Source organism: Octopus bimaculoides, chromosome 4 (assembly GCF_046866305.1).
Source record: "Octopus bimaculoides isolate indiv1 chromosome 4, ASM4686630v1, whole genome shotgun sequence".
NCBI classification, from domain to species: domain Eukaryota; kingdom Metazoa; phylum Mollusca; class Cephalopoda; order Octopoda; family Octopodidae; genus Octopus; species Octopus bimaculoides.
The window spans coordinates 96,216,738-96,240,726 of NC_142931.1; the positions used below are offsets into that span (position 1 = coordinate 96,216,738).

General features: G+C 38.2%; 2 protein-coding genes across 2 annotated transcripts in view; both read left to right on the top strand.

Moving 5' to 3' along the window:
- Positions 1-901: 901 nt before the first annotated feature.
- On the top strand, positions 902-4,289 carry LOC106873183 (phosphatidylserine decarboxylase proenzyme, mitochondrial). Its single transcript, XM_014920421.3, has one exon. The coding sequence runs from the start codon at positions 2,835-2,837 to the stop codon at positions 3,849-3,851; it is 1,017 nt and encodes a 338-aa protein (XP_014775907.1). The 5' UTR covers positions 902-2,834; the 3' UTR covers positions 3,852-4,289.
- Positions 4,290-6,321: 2,032 nt separating this feature from the next.
- The window catches only part of LOC106880552 (uncharacterized), a 101,598-nt gene continuing 83,930 nt past the window's right edge, over positions 6,322-23,989 (top strand). The window contains exons 1-3 of the mRNA XM_052967287.2: positions 6,322-7,123; positions 10,281-10,367; positions 21,186-21,301. Of these exons, the coding sequence (XP_052823247.2) occupies positions 7,059-7,123; positions 10,281-10,367; positions 21,186-21,301 (268 nt within the window). The 5' untranslated portion in view covers positions 6,322-7,058. The remainder of the gene's footprint in view (positions 7,124-10,280; positions 10,368-21,185; positions 21,302-23,989) is intronic.

A 23,989-nucleotide genomic window follows, 5' to 3' on the forward strand; every position in this document is an offset into this window, starting at 1 on the left:
ATTATTAATAATAATAATAATGATATCACAAATAGAAGTAAAAGTAAATATAGTGATATAAACACACAAACCCCTAATAGTAATATTAATATAATAGGATTAAAAAAAAAATACCATATAACTGAAAAAAGACAAAATGCATCAATAAATCCAACAATACAACCCAATAGAAACAATAAATCACAAGTAGCAAACACATATAATTCCAAGATAATAAATACTACAACAAATTCAATAAGTAATACTTTATACACCACAAATAATAATAATAATAATAATAACTATTCACCACAACAGAAATATAAAAACAGTAAAAATTGCTCATGTAAAAATAAAAAAATATGCCCTTTACAAGGCAATTGTAAAAGACTTAATATAGTATATAAATGCATAGTCACAGTAATTAATAATTCACATAAAATGGTATACATAGGGAGTTCTATTAATTTTAAACAAAGATATCTAGCGTATATACACTCATTTAAACCAAATATAAATAATAATAAAACTTCATTAGCCACATACATACAGAAACTCAATAAAAACAAAATTAATTATAAATTGGACTGGTCAATAATAGATTCTGCTATACCATATACACATAAATCAAATAATTGCCGTTTATGCACATTAGAATCACTGCATATATTACTATATAAATTTGACAATCTAATGAATAGCAAGTCAGACGCGATATCATCATGTAAACATAGGTACTACAAAACCTTTAAATATTATAATAGATCCAAAAATAAGGTAGAATAGAAAAAAACATGTGTGTATTTGTATAAGCATCTGTATTGATATGTAAAAAAGTATGTATATAGGTATATATGTGTGTGTGTGTATATGTATACATATATATATATATATATATATATATATATATATATATATTTGTTTTGCAAGATTTTTTATGTGAAATCGTGTGTTGAAACAGATGTTGTACTTGGGAATGGTCATATTGCCAGTTTAGCCAATAAAAAACACACGCACTGTATATTTGGTGTTAATTTGCTTCAGCTTTATATTATATTACATAACATTAATCCTATTTCGGCCAGAGTTCTTTCGTCACACTTCTGTGACCTCATCAGTGGTCCTTTGGTTTCTTTCTTATGTGTGTCCCACCTTGCTAACTATCAGCCATTTTGTATTTTGTATTCCTATTGCATGTGTCTACGCATGCGTATCCCGCAATGTGTGTCTATGTTTTGTAAGTGCATGTGTGTGTATGGAGAGTGCCTGTATTATCTATATCCTCTGTTAATACATGTTCGTTTATTTTTGTTTTTATTTATTTATTTGTTCATGTGTTTATACCTACTTTTTTTTTGTATTTAATTTAATTTTGTTAACGTATGTAGTGTTTAATTCCATTTGTTTATCTATGTATTGTATTGTATTATATTTTGTTCATATTATTATTGGTTTATGGGGAATTTATTGTCATATGTTGTGGTTTGTTAGGAGTGTGTGTTAGTGTTCCATTCCAGTTTTCTATTCAGGCTAGGTTTATCTTCTAATATGTGTGTAGCTTCTGTAATTTGTCGAAGTGCTGCATCTCTGCTATGTGTGGATAAGATTTTAATTTCTATGTTGTTGGGTGAGCCTCCATGTTCTTGCTCAGCGTGCTGGTACAGAACTGATGAGCTCTTCCCTTTCTTAAGTTCCCTCCAATGGTCATTTACCTGCTCTCCTATGCTCCGTGCTGTTTCACCTACATACGTCGTTGTCTTGTTACTGCATTGTCTCTCTGTACATCTTATACTATAGACCACATTTCTGGTTTTACAGTTTGTTTGTGGGCTAAATCTACATACGATACAGTTCCTATCAGTGCAGGGGGTTCTACTAAAAGGGTATGTTCTACTGATAAGGGAGTTGATAGGGTTACCTGGCCTTTCAACAACCTTAATTCTTAGCTTAAGTTTGTCTAGGGCCCTTTTAAAGCGGTACGCCAGTTCACCTCTAGGGGTGGTGTTGACGAACATGACGCTCTGGTATTTGTGGCTATCATACCATGAGTTGGCCTTCCCTATTTTCTTCTTAATCCTTTCAATGGTGTTCCATGATTTGCTCCTATAGAGTGGGCAAATCCCATTCCTATTGTTACGTTTGATTGTTTCAAATTTCTTCATAGCTCCTTTGTATACTCTGATCCTTTCTTTATGGCTGTAACCTGAGAACTGCATGCGGTGAACGAAATGTTGTATATGTCTCTTTAATTCTGTAGGGTTGCTCATGCAGGACACATTTCGCATTACCCTGACGAGGTCTGCCATCAATATATTGAATTTGGCATTGTCCGCAATAGCCGAGTTCCGGTGGATCAGGTATTTGGAGGCCATAGGTTTTGTATAGTGTGAATGGAGGATTCGGGTTTTATTATTCTCAGTTTCTAGCCAGAGTTCAGTATCTATAAGTAATAATAACATTCATATTAAATTAAATTTAAATGTGAAATAGAATCTTCTGACAAATAAAAAAAAATTCTATATATACTTATCTCAAGTCTTTCATTTCTTGTACTAGAAAAACAGGTTCTAAACAACGAACAAGAAAACTAAAACCAAGCAATGATGTCTCTACAATATTTAATAACTAAAACCTATCGTTCTCCTCTTTTGACTGTCAGACTCTTCACCAAACTGTCTCAGACATGTAGGCTTCAGTCAACAAGCTCAATGAAATGACCCTGAAAAAGCCTTATTAAAAGAGTCACATTTGGCACTGGTTTGGGGGCAACTTGTATTTTGGGGTTTTACCAACTGAATATTGTTTATGGCAGCCCACAAGATCCCTCTAATTTGAAAGTAACCCTTTACCGAAAAATGCCTCTTTGGTCGCTGTCTCGCTTATGGGGAAAAGTAAACCAACTAGATCTGCCTGTTTTCATGCAGATACCTGTATTTCAGATATACATTTGGGCATTTGGCTGCAACATTGAAGAAGCAGAGGAAGAGGACTTGAAAACATATCAAAATCTTGGAGAATTCTTCCGCAGAACTTTAAAACTTCAAGTGCTGCCAATTGATAATATACATTTATTGACAAGTCCTTCAGATGGTACCATCACACATTTCGGTCAAGTAGAGAATGGTGTTGTCAAGCAAGTAAAAGGAGTGAACTTTTCTGTTGAGGGTTTCATTGGACCATTCAGTTGGAAATTCCCAATTTCATCATTGTCATCTTCTTCATCCTCATTATCATCATCATCCTCACAATCATCTTCACCAGACTCTTCATCAATGTCCTCTTCCTCTTCTTTGTCATCATCTCTTCGAGAGGACATAAACAACAGTCATAATAATGTAAATGCCTACATTGATCAAAACCAGAAGATTCTTTCCCAGCTGATCCATCCAGATAATGTATTATATCATTGTACTATTTACTTGGCACCCAGAGACTATCACCGCTTTCATTCCCCTACAGACTGGATAGTTTACTTCAGAAGACATTTTCCAGGTGAATTACTGAGTGTACATCTTGGTATAGCACGGTGGATCATAGGACTATTCAACCTTAATGAATGTGCTATGTATGTAGGACTTTGGAAACATGGATTTTTTTCGATGACCGCTGTAGGGGCTACCAACATTGGTTCTATCCATATTTATAATGATCATGAACTGGCCACAAGTACATGGAAGAAACCAGATGGTAATAACACTGACCAGTATTTACCAAATGAACAAAGTCCTGGAATTCAAGTTGGGAAAGTTGATCTCTTTGGTGAATTCAATTTAGGTTCCGCCATTGTTCTTATCTTTGAGGCTCCTGAGAATTTTACATTCAGCATGGAGCCTGGACAGAGAATAAAATATGGGGGAGCCGTTGGAACATAGCATTTGCATGACCAGTTGGAATTAAGTAGCATGAGCTATAGTTATTTGAAAGACACTGCTCTACAATGACCAGGTTTCATTATAAAGTGAAAATAGTTTCACACTTTCAATTTGAACCAAAATTACAGTGCTGCATTACAAGAGTGATGATGTGTGAATAATGAAAGTAATGTTTCTCCGAATTAGTCACATCTGTACATCATTGCCAGGCAATTTTTGCAATAGAATGTCTTGTATAAATTTTTATCTATTCCATGTCAGAGCATGCCTTCCCTAACAGATTAGGCCTCTTAATCAGGACAGATTTGTGCAATTTTTCACCAAAAAACTTCATTCAGGATTTTTTTCCTTTTTAAATTATTTACATGTCTATTTGACCATTTCACATTGTTTTATTCAATAAAACTTCAGAAGTTCTTACAACTTTGGTCATCTTAATGCTTTGCTTTCATTTGCTTAATAAAAATTCCCCTTCCTAATGATTTTACTTTCATTTAGTGATAGACAGTTATCATGCAGAAAATGCCAGCTTCCAAACCCTGTTTTCTAATTAGGTAAAATTGATTAAATTTTAAACCTCAGTAACATTTTTCTACTTTTCTGGAACAAATAAATAACAAAATTGGATTTAACATGGAAAATTATTTCAATATACCAAATTTGGAAATTTTGACGTAATTTAAAAATCTCACAATATGTGACAGCAACAGGGAAGACTCTACAAAAGTAGAGACACAGACAGTTATAAGATGTGACACATACTCACACACACACACACATTTACACGCAGGTAATCACAAGTTTAAAATGGTGTTTAGTAGACATATGTATGTATGTGTATGTGAGTATTCCTTTGCAATGGACAGCAGAAAAGCCACCTACCCCCTCTCTCTTTAAAGCTATGTATTCCTCACACACCTCTTTCTGTGTGTGTGTGTTGTATCTATGTATTTACGAAAGTATGCATGCAGCGTTGCATGTATATGACAGCTGTAGTAATGTTATCATCCCATTGCAACCGCTGTTCTTGCCTTCACTGATATGTCACCCTCTCTCTATTACTATCTTTCCTTCAGACTAATACTTTTTGCAGCTTTCTTGTTTTATCATATAATTCGCCCAATGTCCCTGGGTAATCACATTATAAAGTTTTATTGAAAATACAATTAGCCTATTATTGAACTGGATGTTAGTGTATCATGTATGCAAAGTTTCGTGAATATTGGTTTGCTGGTTTAGGCACTAAGATGGTAACAGACAGACAGACAGAAATTGCCATTTATATATATAGATTCTTTGTCTGTCTGTTCCCTGTGCATTCTCAAACAGTTTGTCCAAATCAAATCAAATTTTACTAGGTAATAGTATCAGAGCCCATGAGTGTCAACATGTAATTTTTTTTTTCATTTGGATTAAAACAATATAACATTGGCACTGGTTCAGTATTACGTGTCAAAAGTGAAAGAATAAAATCTATATTGTAATGTGATATAATATTCTGTTGTGTCTGGGGTGAGTCATTTTCTTTTTGTGCCTTATAATTTAACACACTCAGCAGTAAAATTTACCCTTATTTCTTATTTTTATTTTCCTAAAATTTTTGTTGCATCTTGTAACCTTTTCAATAGTCTTGACTCTGTCCGTTATTTACATTGCGCTCCTTTTTGTTTGTTTGTGCGTGTGTGTGCCTATGCATGCATGTATATATGTATGCGTATGTATGTGTGTGCATCTGCATGTGTGTATGCATATGTATGTATGTGTGTATGCATATGTATGTGTGTGTGCATCTGCATGTGTGTATGCATATGTATGTGTGTGCATCTGCATGTGTGTATTCTGCATATGTGCTTGCATGTCTGTTTGTGTATTTTTTATGTATGTGTGTGTGCTTGTGTTTGTATATGTATGCACCTCTGTCTCCCTGTGTGTGCATGTCTGAGTGTGTGTGTTTTTTGCAACTAAGTACTGTGTTTGTATATATGGATGTGCATCTCCATATGTGTGGACACATGTCTCCATATGTATCCTTGTGTGAAGTAAAGTGTGTGTGTATATATGTGTTTCAGTATATATGTGTTTCATGTGTTTCAGTATATATGTGTTTCATGTGTTTCAGTCTCCATTTGCGTATGTGTGCTTGTCTGTTCATATAACCTATGTACCTATCTGTCTGTATGTTGATCTGTATATTTTCATATCCATATGCTTACATACATGTGCATACACACACACACACACACACACACACACACACACACACACACACACATGCATACATATATACATCTATCTACATAACAGCCCACTAACTATTCTACTCTACCTGTGTAAACTGTGGGTATGAGGGTATGATATCTACTATGTCAAGACTATTGAAAAGGTTGCAAGACACAATGAGAAAATTTTAGGAAAATAAAAATAAGTGGAAATTTTACCAGTGAGTGTGTTAAATTATAAGGCACAAAAAGAAAATGACTCTCCCCAGACACAACAGAATATGCTTCAACACATGAACTCACATAAAGAATCTTGCAAACCAAATCCCAAAACGAAATATGATATAATATTGTTTCACTTTTATTCTTTCACTTTTAATTCTAATGTGATATCACTAACATCGTCTTATTTCTATTATATTTGAAATAAATGAATAATTTATATCCTAATGTGAACAACATTACACATTGGCAACTTTCCATCTTTACGGCTGCAACAGCGGAATGGTGTGTCAGTGAATGTGTGTTGATTGACATAACGAATGGTTGGAGGTGAAACTCTTGACAAAAAACAATGAGATGGCAGGTCCAAAGTATATAAAAATACACATTTACTGTTCAATTACCAGTTAATAATTATTGCAGCAGTTGCAAGGTATTTACAGTTACATATTTACCCTTAAATTAATATTTAAGGGTAAATATATATTAAGAAATTTATCTATAATAATTATTGTCGCATTTACCATTAAATTAGCAGTTCATACATGTGCTTTTATTTGGTTAATTTACACTGCATACAAAAATAAACATGTACTACATACAAAAATAGAGATTAATGTCTAATTTTTTCTACGTTCATAATTTTTTTGTTCACAATATTGAAAAAAATATGCCACCAAAGAAGAAATGTAATCTCTCCAGAAACAAGTATAAAGCAAGAAGGATTGTAGAAAACTGAAGATGAGAGTCTCAAGAAAGAAGGGAGATGAGACTTTTTCAAGATCAGCAAATGCATGCTACAGCGTGTCAAATGGAGTCTCAATACAGAAGGTAGATGAGACTTTCCTAAGATCAGCAAAGGCATGCTGCCACACTTATTGCTGGATCGTTAAAATAACATTTTAATGATTAGGCAGAGGTCCAGTAGAACAGCTCTCAGAAACAGAACACTTACAAATTCGTTCTTCACAACTCCTGTCGCTGCTTTCAGATTATGATCCATTCCATTCTTATCATCATCATCATCATCATCATCATCGTTTAACGTCCGCTTTCCATGCTAGCATGGGTTGGACGATTTGACTGAGGACTGGTGAAACCGGATGGCAACACCAGGCTCCAGTCTGATTTGGCAGAGTTTCTACAGCTGGATGCCCTTCCTAACGCCAACCACTCAGAGAGTGTAGTGGGTGCTTTTACGTGTCACCCGCACGAAAACGGCCACGCTCGAAATGGTGTCTTTTATGTGCCACCCGCACAAGCCAGTCCAGGGGCACTGGCAACGATCTCGCTCGAAAATCCTACAGGAGCCAGTCAGGCGGTACTGGCAACGGCCACGCTCAAAATGGTGCATCTCATGTGCCACCCGCACAAGAACCAGTCCAGGGGCACTGGCAACGATCTTACTTGGCTTGCCGGGTCTTCTCACGCACAGCACATTTCCAAAGGTCTCGGTCAGTAGTCATCGCCTCGGTGAGGCCCAATGTACGAAGGTCTTGCCTCACCACCTCCGCCCAGGTCTTCCTGGGCCTACCTCTTCCACGGGTTCCCTCAACTGTTAGGGTGTGGCACTTTTTCACGCAGCTATCCTCATCCATTCTCACCACATGTCCATACCAGCGCAATCGTCTCTCTTGCACGCCACAACTGATGCTTCTAATGTTCAGCTTTTCTCTCAAGATACTTACACTCTGACGGGTATTCACATTAACATTACACATCCAACGGAGCATACTGGCTTCATTCCTTGCGAGCTTACGTATGTCCTCAGCAGTTACAGCCCATGTTTCACTGCCATGTAGCATGGTTGTTCGTACGCATGCGTCATACAGTCTGCCTTTTACTCTGAGTGAGAGTCCCTTTGTCGCCAGCAGGGGTAAGAGCTCTCTAAACTTTGCCCAGGCTATTCTTATTCTAGCAGCTACACTTTCAGCGCACCCACCCCCACTACTAACTTGGTCGCCCAGATAGCGAAAGCTATCGACTACCTCTAGTTTTTCACCCTGGAATGAGATAGAAGTTGTTTCCTGTTTGTTTGCAGTCTTTATTGCACCTGAACATCTGCCACAAACAAAAACTAACTTGCTAGTTAACCTGCCTTTGATGTTGCTGCACCTCTTATGTGTCCATAGCTTGCACCGGGTACATCTTATAGAGTTACTACCTACTCCTTTTCTACATACTGAGCAGGGCCATCTACCTGAAGGGGTTTGTGTTTTATCTACCTTCCTACTTATTAGGATTTTGGTTTTAGCTAGGTTGACTCTAAGGCCCTTCAATTCTAGACCTTGCTTCCACACCTGAAACTTCTCCTCTAGTTCTGATAGTGACTCCGCAATTAGGGCAAGGTCATCAGCATAGAGGAGCTCCCAGGGGCAACCTGTCTTGAACTCCTCTGTGATTGCCTGGAGGACGATGGTAAATAAGAGGGGGCTGAGGACGGAACCTTGGTGGACCCCTACCTCTACCCGGAATTCATTGCTGTACTCATTTCCAACCCTCACCTTACTGGCAGCATCTCTGTACATGGCTCGCACAGCTCTCACTAACCATTCTTCTATCCCAAGTTTCCTCATTGACCACCAGATAAGGGATCGGGGGACCCTGTCAAAGGCTTTCTCCATGTCAACGAAAGCCAGGTACAGAGGTTTATCCTTAGCTAGGTATTTCTCCTGCAACTGTCTCACTAGAAATAAGGCATCAGTAGTGCTTTTACCTGGCACGAACCCAAACTGCATCTCATCTAAATTGATTTGCTCCCTAATTAGTTGGGCTATGACCCTCTCTGTAACTTTCATAACCTGATCTAACAGCTTGATGCCTCTGTAATTATTTGTATCTAAAGCGTCACCTTTACCTTTGTAGCAGTTAAAAATGATAATTCTGTCCACTCAAATTATCATTTCTGCAAAGCTTTAAAATTTCCAAATGAAACTATTGGCATGTACTGCTCAGACAGTAAGGTAAGATTGTCAGCACTACCAGCTCCTCCTCAAGCTGTTATCGATCTTCTGGGAGGCACTTCCATCCAGTCAAAGGATTTTCTGAACAGTATCAGACAATACAACTCTGCATTTCAAATGACATTGTTTGGTTGATCTAAGGAGATAGTTGAACACGGATTTATGCTGATATTCAAACTTCTAGGGCAAGTCTATTGCCTCATTGGTTCCCTGTTACTCACAAATGAACAACCAAAGTTCCTCCAAATTTACTTTGAGTGATATGGGATAACAAACCCAAAGGAGCTATCAAAACTTCAGATGATGGGTCGTGTTAGACGCAGCGCCGACCACCGCAAAGGAGAGTATATCCACTGACAACTTTTTGGTGCGTTCAAAAATCACACACTTCTCACCCCCAATTTTCTATGACAGGGTCTGGAATCCTCCAAACAGATGCACGACATGTCACTTAGTCAAATTAGCCCACCATTTTACTCCAAAAATGATTTGTCGTCAATGCTGCACTTTCCTGTATCACCTACTTCACCATAACTGTAATATATATACAAACTATGCCATTTTAATCTCGAGTAATGCTGCGTATCTCTGCTAGTACAGGTATAAAATAAGAATTGATGGGTATGATAAGGCACCAAAATATAATCCAATGTAATAAAATATAATAAAGGTATGATATGATGCCAGTAGGGTCTATTATGTAATAGATTGCCTAACTCTATTGGCATTATACCATTAACTTTGGTAGGCCCTCAGTTTCATGTGCGTCTATGCTAACAGCATTAATATAGTTGAGTGATCTCCATCTTCTATTAGAGTGCAGGCCTCTCCATAATATAACAATTGTAATGCATTTGAAACCAGAATAAACCAAATGTTATATTGTATGAACTTGTAATTCTTCAATCATAAGTTAGTGCCATATCTTAATAACCACCATGTCTCCTTTAAAAGTTTAAAAGAAATTACTTGCTTATGCATTTTTTCTTTTTTTTTTTTTTGTTCTTAATTGTATTTGCTTTTAGAATTTCAGAATCAAAGAAATCCCTCCAAAAGGAAATTGCTGCATTAGAAGAGAAGAATAAATCATTAAAAGAAGCCCAGAAATCTTAGTGAGTATACCTATGAATACTCATACTTACATATTCGCATACACTTATACACACACCATATGTTTATAAATGCATCATATCTACTTCATGCAATGGTTTTTTTTAATATGTATATGTATATGTAAAAGGAATGTAATAGTACATTACGAAGGATATGTCATAAGCAATTAATAATTATTTATGCATATATCAATGACCAAACATGTAATCATAAATTACATAAAAGAAGAGTGTTTATAATTATGAATAAATCACAGTTTTATTCTGAGGAGGTATAATATGAGTGAATATAGTGGCTTTATTGTCGTTTTTGACTGCTATTTCTAAACATGTAAAGGTTTTTGCAACACTCTCCATTATAATTGTGATTTATTCATAGTTATAAACACTCTTCTTATATATTTGTTTGTTGTTAACACAACATTTCGGCTGATATACCCTCTGACCTTCATCAGGTGTCTTGGGGAAATTTCGAACCTGAGTTCTCATTCCCAAGATATTTTTCGATGTTATTATTATTATTATTATTATTCATCCATGCTGGCAAGGGTTGGACGATTAGACTAAGGACTGGCGAACCAGATGTCTGCACCAGGCTCCAATCCGATCTGGTAGAGTTTCTGGAGCTTGATGCCCTTCCTAACACCAACCATTCCGAGAGTGTAGTGGGTGCTTTTACGTGCCACCGGCATGAGGGCCAGTCTGGCAGTACTGGTAACGGCCACACTCAAATGGTGTTTTTTACATGCCACCTGCATAGGAGTCAGTCCAGCGGCACTGGCAATGACCTTGCTCGACTGTTCTGTTCAAGCGCCAGTAAGGTGACACTGGTAAAGATCACACTCAAATGGTGCTATTTACGTGCCACCAGCACAGAAGCCACACAGCTTCTCTGGCAGTGATCCTGTCAGATTGAGCTTTTAGTGCTCCACTAGCACAGGTGCCAATCATCGAATTTGGTTCAATTTCGATTTCACTTTCCCCAACAGGTCTTCGCAAGCAGAGTTTAGTGTCCAATGAAGGAAGGTTGGCATGGGTGCCAGTCGTCGAATTTGGTTTGATTTTGGATTTGATTTCGACTTCACTTATCTCAACAGATCTTCGCAAGCAGACTTTTGTGTCCAAAGAAGGAAAGGTATGCATAAGTGGGCTGGCTACACCCCTGGTAAAGGCCATGGGTTGCATATTTCCAAAGGTCTTGGTTATTAGTCATTGCCTCAATGAGGCCTAATGTTCGAAGGTCGTGCTTCACCACCTCATTCCAGGTCTTCCTGGGTCAACAGGTTCTTTCAACTGCTAGGGTGTGCCACTTTTTAGGTCCAACTTTCCTCTCAAGGTACTTACACCCTGTCGAGTATGCACACTGACATTACACATCCATTGGAGTATACTGGCTTCGTTTCTTGCGAGCTTACGCATGTCCTCAGCAGTCACGGCCCATAGTCTGCCTTTTACTCTGAGCGAGAGGCCCTTTGTCACCAGCAGAGGTGAGAGTTCTCTGAACTTTGCCCAGGCTATTCTTATTCCAGCAGCTAAACTTTCAGTGCACCCTCCCCTGCTACTGACTTGGTCACCTAGGTAACAGAAGCTATCAACTACTTCTAGATTTTCTCCCTGGAATATGACAGAAGTTATTCTCTGCACATTTTCAGTGTTTATTGCTCCTGAGCATCTGCCACATACAAAAACTATCTTCCTAGTTACCCTTCCTTTGATATTGCTGCACCTCTTATGTGTCCATAGCTTACACTGGATACATCTTACAGAGTTTCTACAGATCGAGCAGGGCCATCTACCTGAAGGAGTTTGTGGTTTGTCTACTTTCTTACTTATTAGGACTTTGGTTTTAGCTAGGTTGACTCTAAAACCCTTTGATTCTAATCCTTGCTTCCACATCTGAAACTTCTCCTCTAGTTCTGATAGTAACTCAGCAATTAGAGCAAGGTCATCAGCATAGAAGAGCTCCCAGGGGCATCCTGTCTTGAATTCCTCTGTTATTGCCTGGAGGTCTATGATAAATATGAGAGGGCTGAGGACTGAACCTTGGTGGACCCCTACCTCTACCCGGAATTCTTCACTGTACTTGTTGTCAACCCTCACCTTACTGACAGCATCCCTGTACATGGCTTGCACAGCTCTCACGAACTATTCATCTATCCCTAGTTTCCTCATTGACCACCAGATAAGGGACCGGGGGACCCTGTAAAAGGCTTTCTCCATGTCAACAAAAGCCAGGTACAGAGGTTTATCTTTGGCTAGGTATTTCTCCTGAAGCTACCTTACCAGAAATATAGCATCAGTGGTGCTTTTCCCTGGCACGAACCCAAACTGCATCTCATCTAAACTGACTCTCTCCCTAATTAGTTGGGTTATGACCCTCTCCGTGACTTTCATTACCTGATCCAACAACTTGATACCTCTAATTATTTGTATCTAAAGCGTCACCTTTACCTTTGTAGCAGTTGACTATGGTGCTGCTACACCAGTCATTGGGTATGACTCCTTCGTGTATCACCTGGTTAACTATACGGGTGACTAGGCTATAGCCGACACTGCCAGATATTTTGAGCATCTCTGCAGTGGTTCCTGATGGGCCGGGGGGCTTTCCCTATCTTCATACTCTTGATTGCTTTATCTACCAAGGTACTGCCAATTCGGATAGCTGTCCCTCTGTTGGGTCGACATTTGGCAGACTCTCTTCCATTCATTCTCTGTATTGAGCAACCTTTCATAGTGGTGTCTTCAAACCTCTCTCTTTGCAGCCACGTTTAGTGCAAGTGTACCATCATCCGTGCGGACACATTTCTCTCCTACGACATCAAGATTCTCTGTCACACACTGTCTTGCAACACGAAATACTTCAAGTCTTTGGTCTTCATGGCACAGAACATAGGCAAATTTTTTCTTATCTGCTTCCCCTCTGGCTAAATAAACCTGTCTCTTAGCTTTCCTTCTGGCAGTCTAATGCAATTACCTGCTACCTCCATTCTTCCAGTCCTTCCAAGCCTGTTTCTTTTCCATAATAGCCCTGTCAACCACATTGTTCTACCACCACGTTACCTTGGGTCGAGAGTGGACTTTGCACCATCCACAGACCTGGTCAATGGCTCTCAGTAGGTTGTCCCGTAGAAACCTCCAGTTGTCTGCCACATAATGTGATGCTATATCCCCTTCTATTTCGTCAAAGGATTCTTTGCCTGAGAAGGTCTTGGCATTTATAAGCAACCATCTTTCCCTTTTTCTGGCGAGGATGTAGTCAATTTGGCTCGTGTGTCTGCCAGAATGGTAGGTGACTAGGTGACGGGCGTGTTTCTTGAAGTTTGTATTGCAAAGCATAAGATCATTCGCATCGCAGAACTCCAGCAGTTTGGTTCCCTCCTCAATGCGGGAATCAAAGCCATAGCCGCCATGTACACCATGGAAGCCCCCTGCATGTTGTCCAAAATGTCTATTGAAATCATCAGCCACAAAGAGAAGGTCCCTGTCATTCGTCAACAAGGTAGTTTGCTATAGGGTGTCATAAAATCAGTCTTTCTGCCCATCAGGTAGCCCCGGTTGAGGGGCATAGGCCGAGATAATGGTTGCTGACCTTGATTACGTTATCAACCCATTTCTCCGCAAGAAGTATACCCACGCCCCTGACCCCGTCAGTGTTCCCTGCCCAGAAAGTTTAGTACCTGTGTTTTTGCCTGTTAGGAGCCTAGCGGAACCTCCTCTCCACCTTACTTCTTGGGTGCAGCACAAATCTATACATCTCCATTCAAGCATCTCAACAATCTCATCAGACCTACCTTTCAGTGTGCCGACGTTGTGTGTGCCAATTCTGAGGGTGTGGGAGGTGTGGGCCTGTGCAACCCTGGGATGAGGGACAGAAGTGTCATGTACCTGAAAAGAAAACTTGCATTTGGCAGAATTCATAAGCAAAAAATAGCCTACAACCTGCATACACTACACCATTTTTATGCGCTATATGATCAATAAACCCTAGGTAGGAGTGTGGATGGCGTTAGGCCGTTAGAAGTGTTCGTGGGAGACAAACAAGGGTGACAGAGGATAGGAACTTTCGATAAAGTTGGAGGGGGTGGGAGGGTGGGCGTACCATGAGCCAGCAAGTTTAGATGAGAGCATCTTCTGCACTTGTATACTATTGTTAGACAAATTTAGAGAGAATGAATTAACGAAATGATAAACTTGAATAAAATAAATAAAATGTGACGATTAATGGATATGCATGAACTTAAGACAAACAAGGAAGACAAAGCTATCAGAACTATGTTTACTTGGTAAAGAAATAGACAGATAATAATGAATTAATCGGTGGGCTTTATGATCTTTGCAGAAACAGGAGTACATGAATGAGGCTGAAAAGACAAAATTTCTTATCTTAGCATCTTCTGAAATTCATATTCTATGAGAAGAAGAATTGAAAATCAAGTAGGGGAAACAGAGCATGCACTGGTTTATATAGGGTAAGGGTGGGAAGTGTTGGCGAATCAAGTGGTAAATCGAAGAGAGAGAGACAGTGAGGCAGAGAGAGAGAGGGGTCAGAGTTAGGTGGTCAGGCAGTAAATACAACACGAGGAAGAAGAATATTCTTTGGGATTTTGAGTAACCTAATTTAATGAAACAGCAAATGCCGAAATCGTGAGATAGAATTGAAAAATATTTTTGTGGGGATTTTGGGAAACATAATTTAATGAAACAGCAGTGGTAAATCGAAGAGAGAGAGAGAGAGACAGTGAGGCAGAGAGAGAGACAGTGAGGCAGAGAGAGAGACAGTGAGGCAGAGAGAGAGACAGTGAGGCAGAGAGAGAGAAGGGTCAGAGTAAGGTGGTCAGGCAATAAATACAACACGAGGAAGAGGAATATTCTTTGGGATTTTGAGTTACATAATTTAATGAAACAGCAAATGCCGAGTTTAGACAAGAGCATCTTCTGCACTTGTATACTATGGTTAGACAAATTTAGAGAGAATGAATTAACGAAATGATAAGCTTGAATAAAATAAATTAAATGTGACGATTAATGGATATGCATGAATCACGCTTTGTGCCCATCTGATAGCCTCGGTTGAGGGGCATAGTCCGAGATAATGGTAGCTAACCTATGGTGAAGCACTAATCTAATCTTAAGTACTCTGTCACATACTCTGACTACCTAGATTACGTTATCAACCCATTTCTCTGCAAGAAGTATACCCACGCCCCTGACCCCCGTCAGTGTTCCCTGCCCAGAAAATCTAGTACTTGTGTTCTTTGCCTGTGAGGAACCTAGCGAAACCTCCTCTCCACCTTCTTGGGTGCAGCACAAATCTACACATCTCCGCTCAAGCATCTCAACAATCTCATCAGACCTACCTTTCAGTGTGCCAACTCTGAGGGTGTGGGAGGTGGGGCCTGTGAGACCCTGGGATGAGGGTCAGCAGTGTCATGTACCTGAAAAAAAAACTTGCATTTGGCAGAATTCATAAACAAACAATAGCCTACAACCTTCATACACTACACCATTTTTTATGCACTATATGATCGATAAACCCTAGGTAGGGGTGGGGATGGCGTTAGGCCCTTAGAAGTGATCATGGGAGACAACCATGGATGACAGAGGATAGGAACATCCGGTAAAGGTGGAGGGGGTGGGAGGGCAGGTGTACCGCGAACCAGCAAGTTTAGACGAGAGCATCTTCTGCACTTGTTTACTATGGTTAGACAAATCTAGAGAGAATGAATTAACGAAATGATAAACTTGAATAAAATAAATAAAGTCTGACGATTAACGGATATGCATGACTGGGGAGGTTCTGATCTACACAGAAACAGGAGTACATGAACGAGGTTGAAAAGACAAAATTTCTTATCTGAGCATCTTCTGAAATTCGTATTCTGTGAACAGAGAAATTAAAAATCGAGTAGGGGAAATAGAGCATGCACTGGTTTATATAGGGTTAGGGTGGGAAGTGTTGGCGAATCAAGTGGTAAATCGAAGAGAGGGAGAGTGAGGCGGAGAGAGAGGGGTCAGAGTCAGGTGGTCAGGCAGTAAATACAACAAGAGGAAGAAGAATATTCTTTGGGATTTTGGGTAACATAATTTAATGAAACAATAGTGGTAAATCGAAGAGGGAGAGAGAGAAAGAGACAGTGAGGCAGAGAGAGGGGTCAGAGTTGGGTGGTCAGGTAATAAATACAACACGAGGAAGAATAATTTAATGAAACAGCAAATGCCAACGAGTTTGGACAAGAGCATCTTCTGCACTTGTTTACTATGGTTAGACAAATTTAGAGAGAATGAATTAACAAAATGATAAACTTGAATAAAATAAATAAAATGGTACAATTAATGGATATGCATGAACTTAAGACAAACAAAGAAGACGAAGCTATCGGAACTATGTTTACATGGTAAAGAAATAGATAGATAATAATGAATTAATCGGTGGGGTAGGTGTTATGATCTACGCAGAAACAGGAGTACATGAACGAGGTTGAAAAGACAAAATTTCTTATCTGTGCATCTTCTGAAATTTGTATTCTATCAGCAGAGTAATTGAAAATCGAATAGGGGAAACAGGACATGCACTGGTTTATATAGGGTTAAGGTTAGGGTGGGAAGTGTTGGTGAATCAAGTGGTAAATCGAAGAGAGAGAGAGAGAGAGACTGTGAGGCAAATGCTGAAATCATGAGATAGAATTGAAAAATATTTTTGGGGGTATTTTGGGAAACATAATTTAATGAAACAGCAGTGGTAAATTGAAGAGAAAGAGAGAGACAGTGAGGCAGAGTTAAGTGGTCAGGCAATAAATACAACGCAAGAAAGAAGAATATTCTTTGGGATTTTGGGTTAGACAAACTTAGATAGAATGAATTAACGAAATGATAAACTTGAATAAAATATTATTATCATTATTATTACTATTATTATTATTATTATTATTATTATTCAGGTCACTGCCTGGAATCAAGCTTGGAATCTTGGGGTTAGTAGCCCACGCTCTTAACCACTACGCCATATGCCCCAGACATATGGCGTAGTGGTTAAGAATCCCAAGATTCTGAGTTCAATTCTAGGCAGTGACCTGAATAATGATAATGGTAATAGTAATAACAATAAAAAATACCCTAGGAATGAGAACCCAGGTTCGGAATTTCCCCCAAGATATCTGATGAAGGCCAGAGAGTATATCAGCCGAAATATTGTGTTAACAACAAAGAAGATGAGGATGAATATCCGTCAAATGTAAATAATATAGAATTAAGAGTTTTTAACTTTTATTTCTAGCAATGTAGGTACTTCAGCACCCTTAGTCACACTTAGTAACAAATTTTTCCTAATATATATATATATATATATATATATATATATATATATATATATATATATATATATATATATATATTCAAATATTATTTTAATAATAAAAGGTAAAATCAATAATAATTTACCAGGTAGCCAGTGTGGCAATAAAAACCTTATAGGTAAATTTTACAAAATATCTTAATATTATATACATAATTATAAAAAGGAGTTAGCGTTACGCCTCACCACACACCGTAAGAAATAGACGCTAAAGTCTTTTTTTACTACCTTAAAATCTCCGAGAATAACACATTTTGTTGTAGTCAAGCAAAAGAAAAATAATGAACCAATAAGGCTGACTAACTACAGACACGTTTTGAACTTAAAGTAAAAGATAATTTTACTTATTGTTACTCTTCAGTATAGTATAAGTTCATGAGTATTTCAAAATATGCACGCAATCAGTGTCATCGTATGTCCGATATCTATCCACACTCGTAAAAATACACTGCCGAGTATAATCCATATCTTTCTTTTATACCCACGTGTGTATTAAGATCTAGACCGCAGTAAATGCAGTTTCGATCATGGAGTGAATTTATTCAAATATTATTTTAATAATAAAGGGTAAAATCAAGAAAAATTTTACTTTAAGTGCAAAACACGTCCATAGTTAATCAGCCTTATTGATTCATTAGTTTTCTTTTGCTTGCCTACAACAATGTGTTATTCTTGGAGATTTTAAGGTAGTAAAAAAGACTAGCATCTATTTCTTGCAGTGCATGGTGAGGCATAAAGCTGACCTCTTGTTATAATTATGTATATAATTATAAAATATTTTATATATATACACACATACACACGCGTGCGTGTGTGTGTGTGTGTATAATGGTAAAAATCAATAGAAAGAGTATTATTATCTTGCTGTGGGGAATGAAAAATCCAGTGTTTTGAACAGAATCCTTCTTAAAGGAAAAGTTGAAAGGAGAGAAATTAATGAAAGACAACAGAGTTTTACATCCTCTAACTTTAAAAAAAAAAAAATTATCTGCAACTGATAAGGAATGCAGTACCATGACAGCTTCATATGTGTAAGCAAAGTGATAACAGAGATAAACGGAGTGAGCGATAGGAAAGAGGAATGGAATGAGGAGGAGAAACAGGCAAGTCATGAGTGAGGCGAAGGGAAAAGATGAGGTGAGAAAGGAATTGAAGGATAAACGGTTTAATGACCTAAGAGGAAGTGTAGGAGTAGAAGGAAAATCATCCATTTAAGCCTGTTAGTGATATAGTTCCAAGTTTGAATATTAAATGTTATAACCTCTGTTTCCTGATAAGTGAGTGATGGAATGGCCTGTCATGTTGAACTGAGTGTCAACAGGTTGGCCTAGAATACATAGTAGTATGCTTCCAAAAGCAATCAGCAAGGGGTCGGCCTGTTTCCCCAATATAAAGGGTGCTACAAAGTTTGCATATGATACAATATATAAGGTTAGATGATGTGCAGTAGAAGTTCTGAGTAATATGATATTGTGACTTAGGCTCGGTGAAGATTGTAGTGCTGTTAATGTAGTGGCAAACTGCAAGCCATTCCATCACTCACTTATCATCGCTGAAAAAGTGTAAGAGAAAAAAGTGGGAAAATGTTTAGAGCAGAATGATTGAAAAATTGGAGAAAGAATAATTGCAATATGATACTAGTACAAAAGAATTTATTTTGTTCTTTGAGAGAGAAAAAATTAGTGAGGCACATAAAAGGACGAGAGAAATGTGAAGGTGTGTGTGTTTGTATTAGAGTGATAAGTATATAAATGGAAGGGAGGGAAAAGAATATATGAAAAACAAAACCAACAAGAGATGCAAAATGGAATGTGCATGTTCGGGGAGAGAAGAGAAAAGAACGAAAAAATAAGTATGTACTATAATCACATCAGAAATAAACTGTTTTAAATGCTGTATGGCTCACCACAAGTATTCAAGAGCTTTTACTTCCTAGGAAATGCAATTAGTAGGAAATGTGGTTGCTCTGAAAGTAAAGTAACCATTGTAAGAACAAGTGGAAAAAGTTCAAGGCATTGTTACCACTGCTGGCAACAAAGGTCTTTTCTCTCAGAGTGAAGGACAGGTTTTATTGATGCTTGTATTAGGACACATTGCTGCATGGTAGTAAGACATCGGTTTTAAATGCAGTGAACTTGAGAAAATTTAAGATAGCATGCTCTGTTGCATGTGCAAAGAAAGTCTACTTGAATGACAAAGTATAAATGCGTTAAGAGAAAATCTGAGAACAAAAAGAATTTGATGTATTGTGTAAGAAAGAACACTATGCTAGTATGGACATGTGATTTGTATGACAGGATAGCTGCTTAATATGGATTGGTTACAGCTCGGTCATTGGGCTGCAAGTTATTTTCCATCTAACCTATGCTTTCTGAGAAAAATGGACATCAGATATTTTTTTTAATCATTTATGCTTTGCTATCAGCTTAATCTCCTTCTGAAATAATAGACATGAACTGAACAGTGAAAGTAACAAGGTCAGATTAAAAAGAACTAAGAAAAAACACAAATATTCAACAGCCATGCAACAAGTTTGTCATCACAGTTCGCTTTGATATCATAATAAACATATACATCTTGGACCACTTGTAAAAGTGGAATACAGCCATTTAAAGGAAGCAAAAATACAAATCCAAGTTATAAGGTGTCTCTCTGCTTGAAGTACAGAATATTTAACCAGTGTACCATACCAGTAATTTATGGAGCAGAGACATGAGCAATGACCAAAAATATAGAAAGAAAAGGAAACTACATTGAATTATATAAGAAGAGAAAATGGAGATGGGCAGAGCATGTGGCTCTCCCAAATGAAAGCAGATGGACAAAATGTGTATTAAATGGATAGAGGTTCACATAGTTTGGGATGAGAGAAGATAAATGGAAAGATGAAATTGATGAAAATATGGGAATTCCATAGATGAAGGCAGCATGGAATAGGACTAATTGAAATTAGCTCAGAGAGACTTTTACATTGCAGTGGATTAATGGTTGAGAATTATGATGATGAATAGTGAAATGTATCCTATCTAATATTGAAAAATTTGGGATGGCCACAGTTGGAATGTCTGCTTGAGTGGGATGGGCTTTTGACTATAACAAAATAGATGGTAACTATAGATTGCTACTATCTTTTAGGCTGTTGTAGTTTTGATCTTTTTGGAGTGCCATAAGGATTAAAAACTATTGTGGTCTACTAAAAGGAGAAAATGTTCTAGCCTCCCTTTTTATATGGTATGGAGCAATTGCTGTGTGATGTTGAATTTTGAACTAAAAGCACAGAAATCAGAGCTAATTATTTTAGGGAGGCAATCTATCTGTTACATTATTTCTTATATGGCCTGTTCTGCAGATGTAAGCTGTTAATCTGAAACCTGTCATCCTCTGTATATTGAACTGCACTAACACCTAAAATTAAATTCTAAACAAGATATTTTAATGTAAATACTTTGTGTTTAATATTCATTTAGCTTAAAACTCAATGGAACTTGTAAGAACTGTGAATATCTTCAACTTACATTAACTACCTTGAGGAATTCTTTTCAAAAGATCTTTGAAGAAAAACATGAATTAATACAACACTTGAGTGAGTTACTGTCTTCCATTTCTTGCTGATAGTTTCTGTAATACCTTAATGTCACTAACAAATGGAGTGGGTGTGAGTGCTAGTCAGAGATGCTAAAAGAACTGTTGTAAAAAGTTTTGTTCTGAAGTTAATGATAGTTCAATCAAAATAAAATGGTAAAATTTTATCCTAAATTGCATTTAGTTTATCTGTTTCACAAATACATACATACGCATGAGTGTGCACACACATATATATAAGTTATATATATATATATATATATATATATATATATATATATATATATATAACTTTATATAGAGAGAAAAAGTGATAAATGACAGAGAAATAGTTTGATGAAATTTTTTTTTAACTATAAGAAAATTCTAATATGACAAAGTGTTTCATAACTTAAAAACGTGTAAATAATTTATATTATTATATTCAATGATAAATAAGTTATTTACATGCCTGCATTAATGCAAAATGCAAAAAAAATCTTTCAATTGCAGACCCATTGGAGGAAAAGTGTGCTTCCCTGCTGAAGCACAAACACCAACCCACCAGGGCAACACTGCAAACATTGAGATCAACAAGGAACAACATGCAGAAGACAGATGCTGTGCAAATGACTATTGGTTACAACTATGTGAAGACATCCAACTGTCATTTGAAATGAACAACATACACAGAATGAGGGTATCAAGAAAGCCATTGGCCCAAACCAAATCAAGATAGCTCCACTCAAATCCAGAACAGGGGAAGTCATCAAGGGCAAAAGAGAACTGCAAGAGAGATGAGTGGAACATTATTCTAAACTCTATGCCAAGGAAAACATCATCTCAGGCAGTGCACTAGATACCATAGAACATAGAGGAGCTGGACACACTGCCAACTTCTGAAGAACTGAGCAGAGCCATTGATGGCTTGCCCACTGGAAGTAGCCATATGCTGAAGCTACTGTGTCAGTGCTGGGAGGAGGGAACAGTCCCACAAGACATGTGAGACTGCAACATTGTCGCCCTATATAAGAACAAAGGGGACAAAAGCAATTGCAATAATTACCAAGGCATCTTGCTCTTAAGCATTGTTGGGAAGGACTTTGCCTGCATGGTCCTAAACAGACTGCAGAAAATCACTGAGAGGGTATACCCCAAATCTCAGTGCAGTTTCAGATCAGAATGCTCCACCATCAACATGATCTTCTCTCTTTGACAGCTACAGGAGAAGTGCTGAGAGCAAAGGCAACCACTCTTCACCTTCATCAATCTCACAAAGGCTTTTGACCTAGTCAGTAGAGACAGCCTGTTCAAAATCCTTGCCAAGATTGTCATCCAAGACTTCAGGATTGTCCAGTTGTTTTATGTGGATATGAAAGGCATCATTTAATTTGATGGCTGTTCTTTGGAGGCGTTCAAAATATGTAGTGGCATGAAGCAGGACTGTGTGCTTTCTCCCACCCTGTTTGGTATCCTCTTTGCAGTCATGCTGAAACATGCATTTGGGACATCAACTGATGATGTTCACCTTTCACACCAGATCAGATGGTAAACTGTTTCATCTGTTGAGGCTGAAAGTAAAATCCAGAGTGCACTAGGTACTCATCAGAGAAATGTTGTTTGCAGATGACGCAGCACTGACAGTGCACTCTGAAGAGCAAATGCAGCACCTCATGGACAAAGTTTCAAAAGTCTGTCAGGAATTCAGTCTAACTATTAATCTGAAGAAGACCAAAGTACTGGGCCAAAGTGTCGAGCACTCCATCACCATCAACAACTACAAGCTGGAAGTAGTCTATGAATTCACCTACCTCAGCTGTACCATCACTGATGACCTCCCACTGCACCCTGAGATCAGCAGGCAAATTGGTCAAGCATCCTTCACATTTGCCAGGCTCACAAAGAGAGTCTGGGAAAACAGAAAACTAGCTGCAAACATCAAGATTGCTGTCTTAAGGCATGCATCCTTAGTACGCTACTTTATGGCAGTGAGATGTGGAGCTTCTACTCCAGACAGGTGCAGCGTCTCATCTTTTACCTTCTTAATTTGAGACACATCTTGGATATCAAGTAGACCGACCACATCACCAGCACTGAAGTCCACAACCATGCCAAGATACCAAGTATACTCACCCTCCTCCAGCAGTGCCATCTGCATTGGCTCAGTCAAATACATTGCATGCTGGACAGGAGGATCCAAAAAAGCCTCCTGTGTGTGGAATTGGCCACTGGTACAAGAGCACAAGGATGACTTCATCTTCATTTCAAGGACATCTCAAGAGAGATGAAATTGTTTGATCGGACATCCTGAGATGGAAGGAGGTCGCTAATGATTGCCCATGCTGGAGACAAATACTACAAAAGGGGGGGAAGCAATGGAAAGAAAAACAAGAACTCCCTACCAAAGAGAAGTGCATTTGATGGAAGGGAAAAACCAGTAGCTCTGGCAGAGAGCTCCTTCAATTGGAGTCACTGCATACATAACTGCCACTCCTGTGTAGGCCTCTACAGCCACAGGAGACACTGCACTGCCATCAGCAGCTGACGCGATTTCTTCGGGTGTAGATCCATGGTCTCTCAAGACCAACGGATGCCTGCTAATGCAGAATTTAAGCTACGTTCTCAGGTGGAAGAAAGTCTTTGTTAAATACTAAATTCCCAACATGCCCAGAAGACGACCAGCATTGAGGAGAAGGGTCTGGAAGTTCAA

Bases quoted from the DNA above. Each gene is read 5' to 3' on its own strand.
- LOC106873183 (XM_014920421.3), top strand. From the start codon at position 2,835: ATGCCTCTTTGGTCGCTGTCTCGCTTATGGGGAAAAGTAAACCAACTA.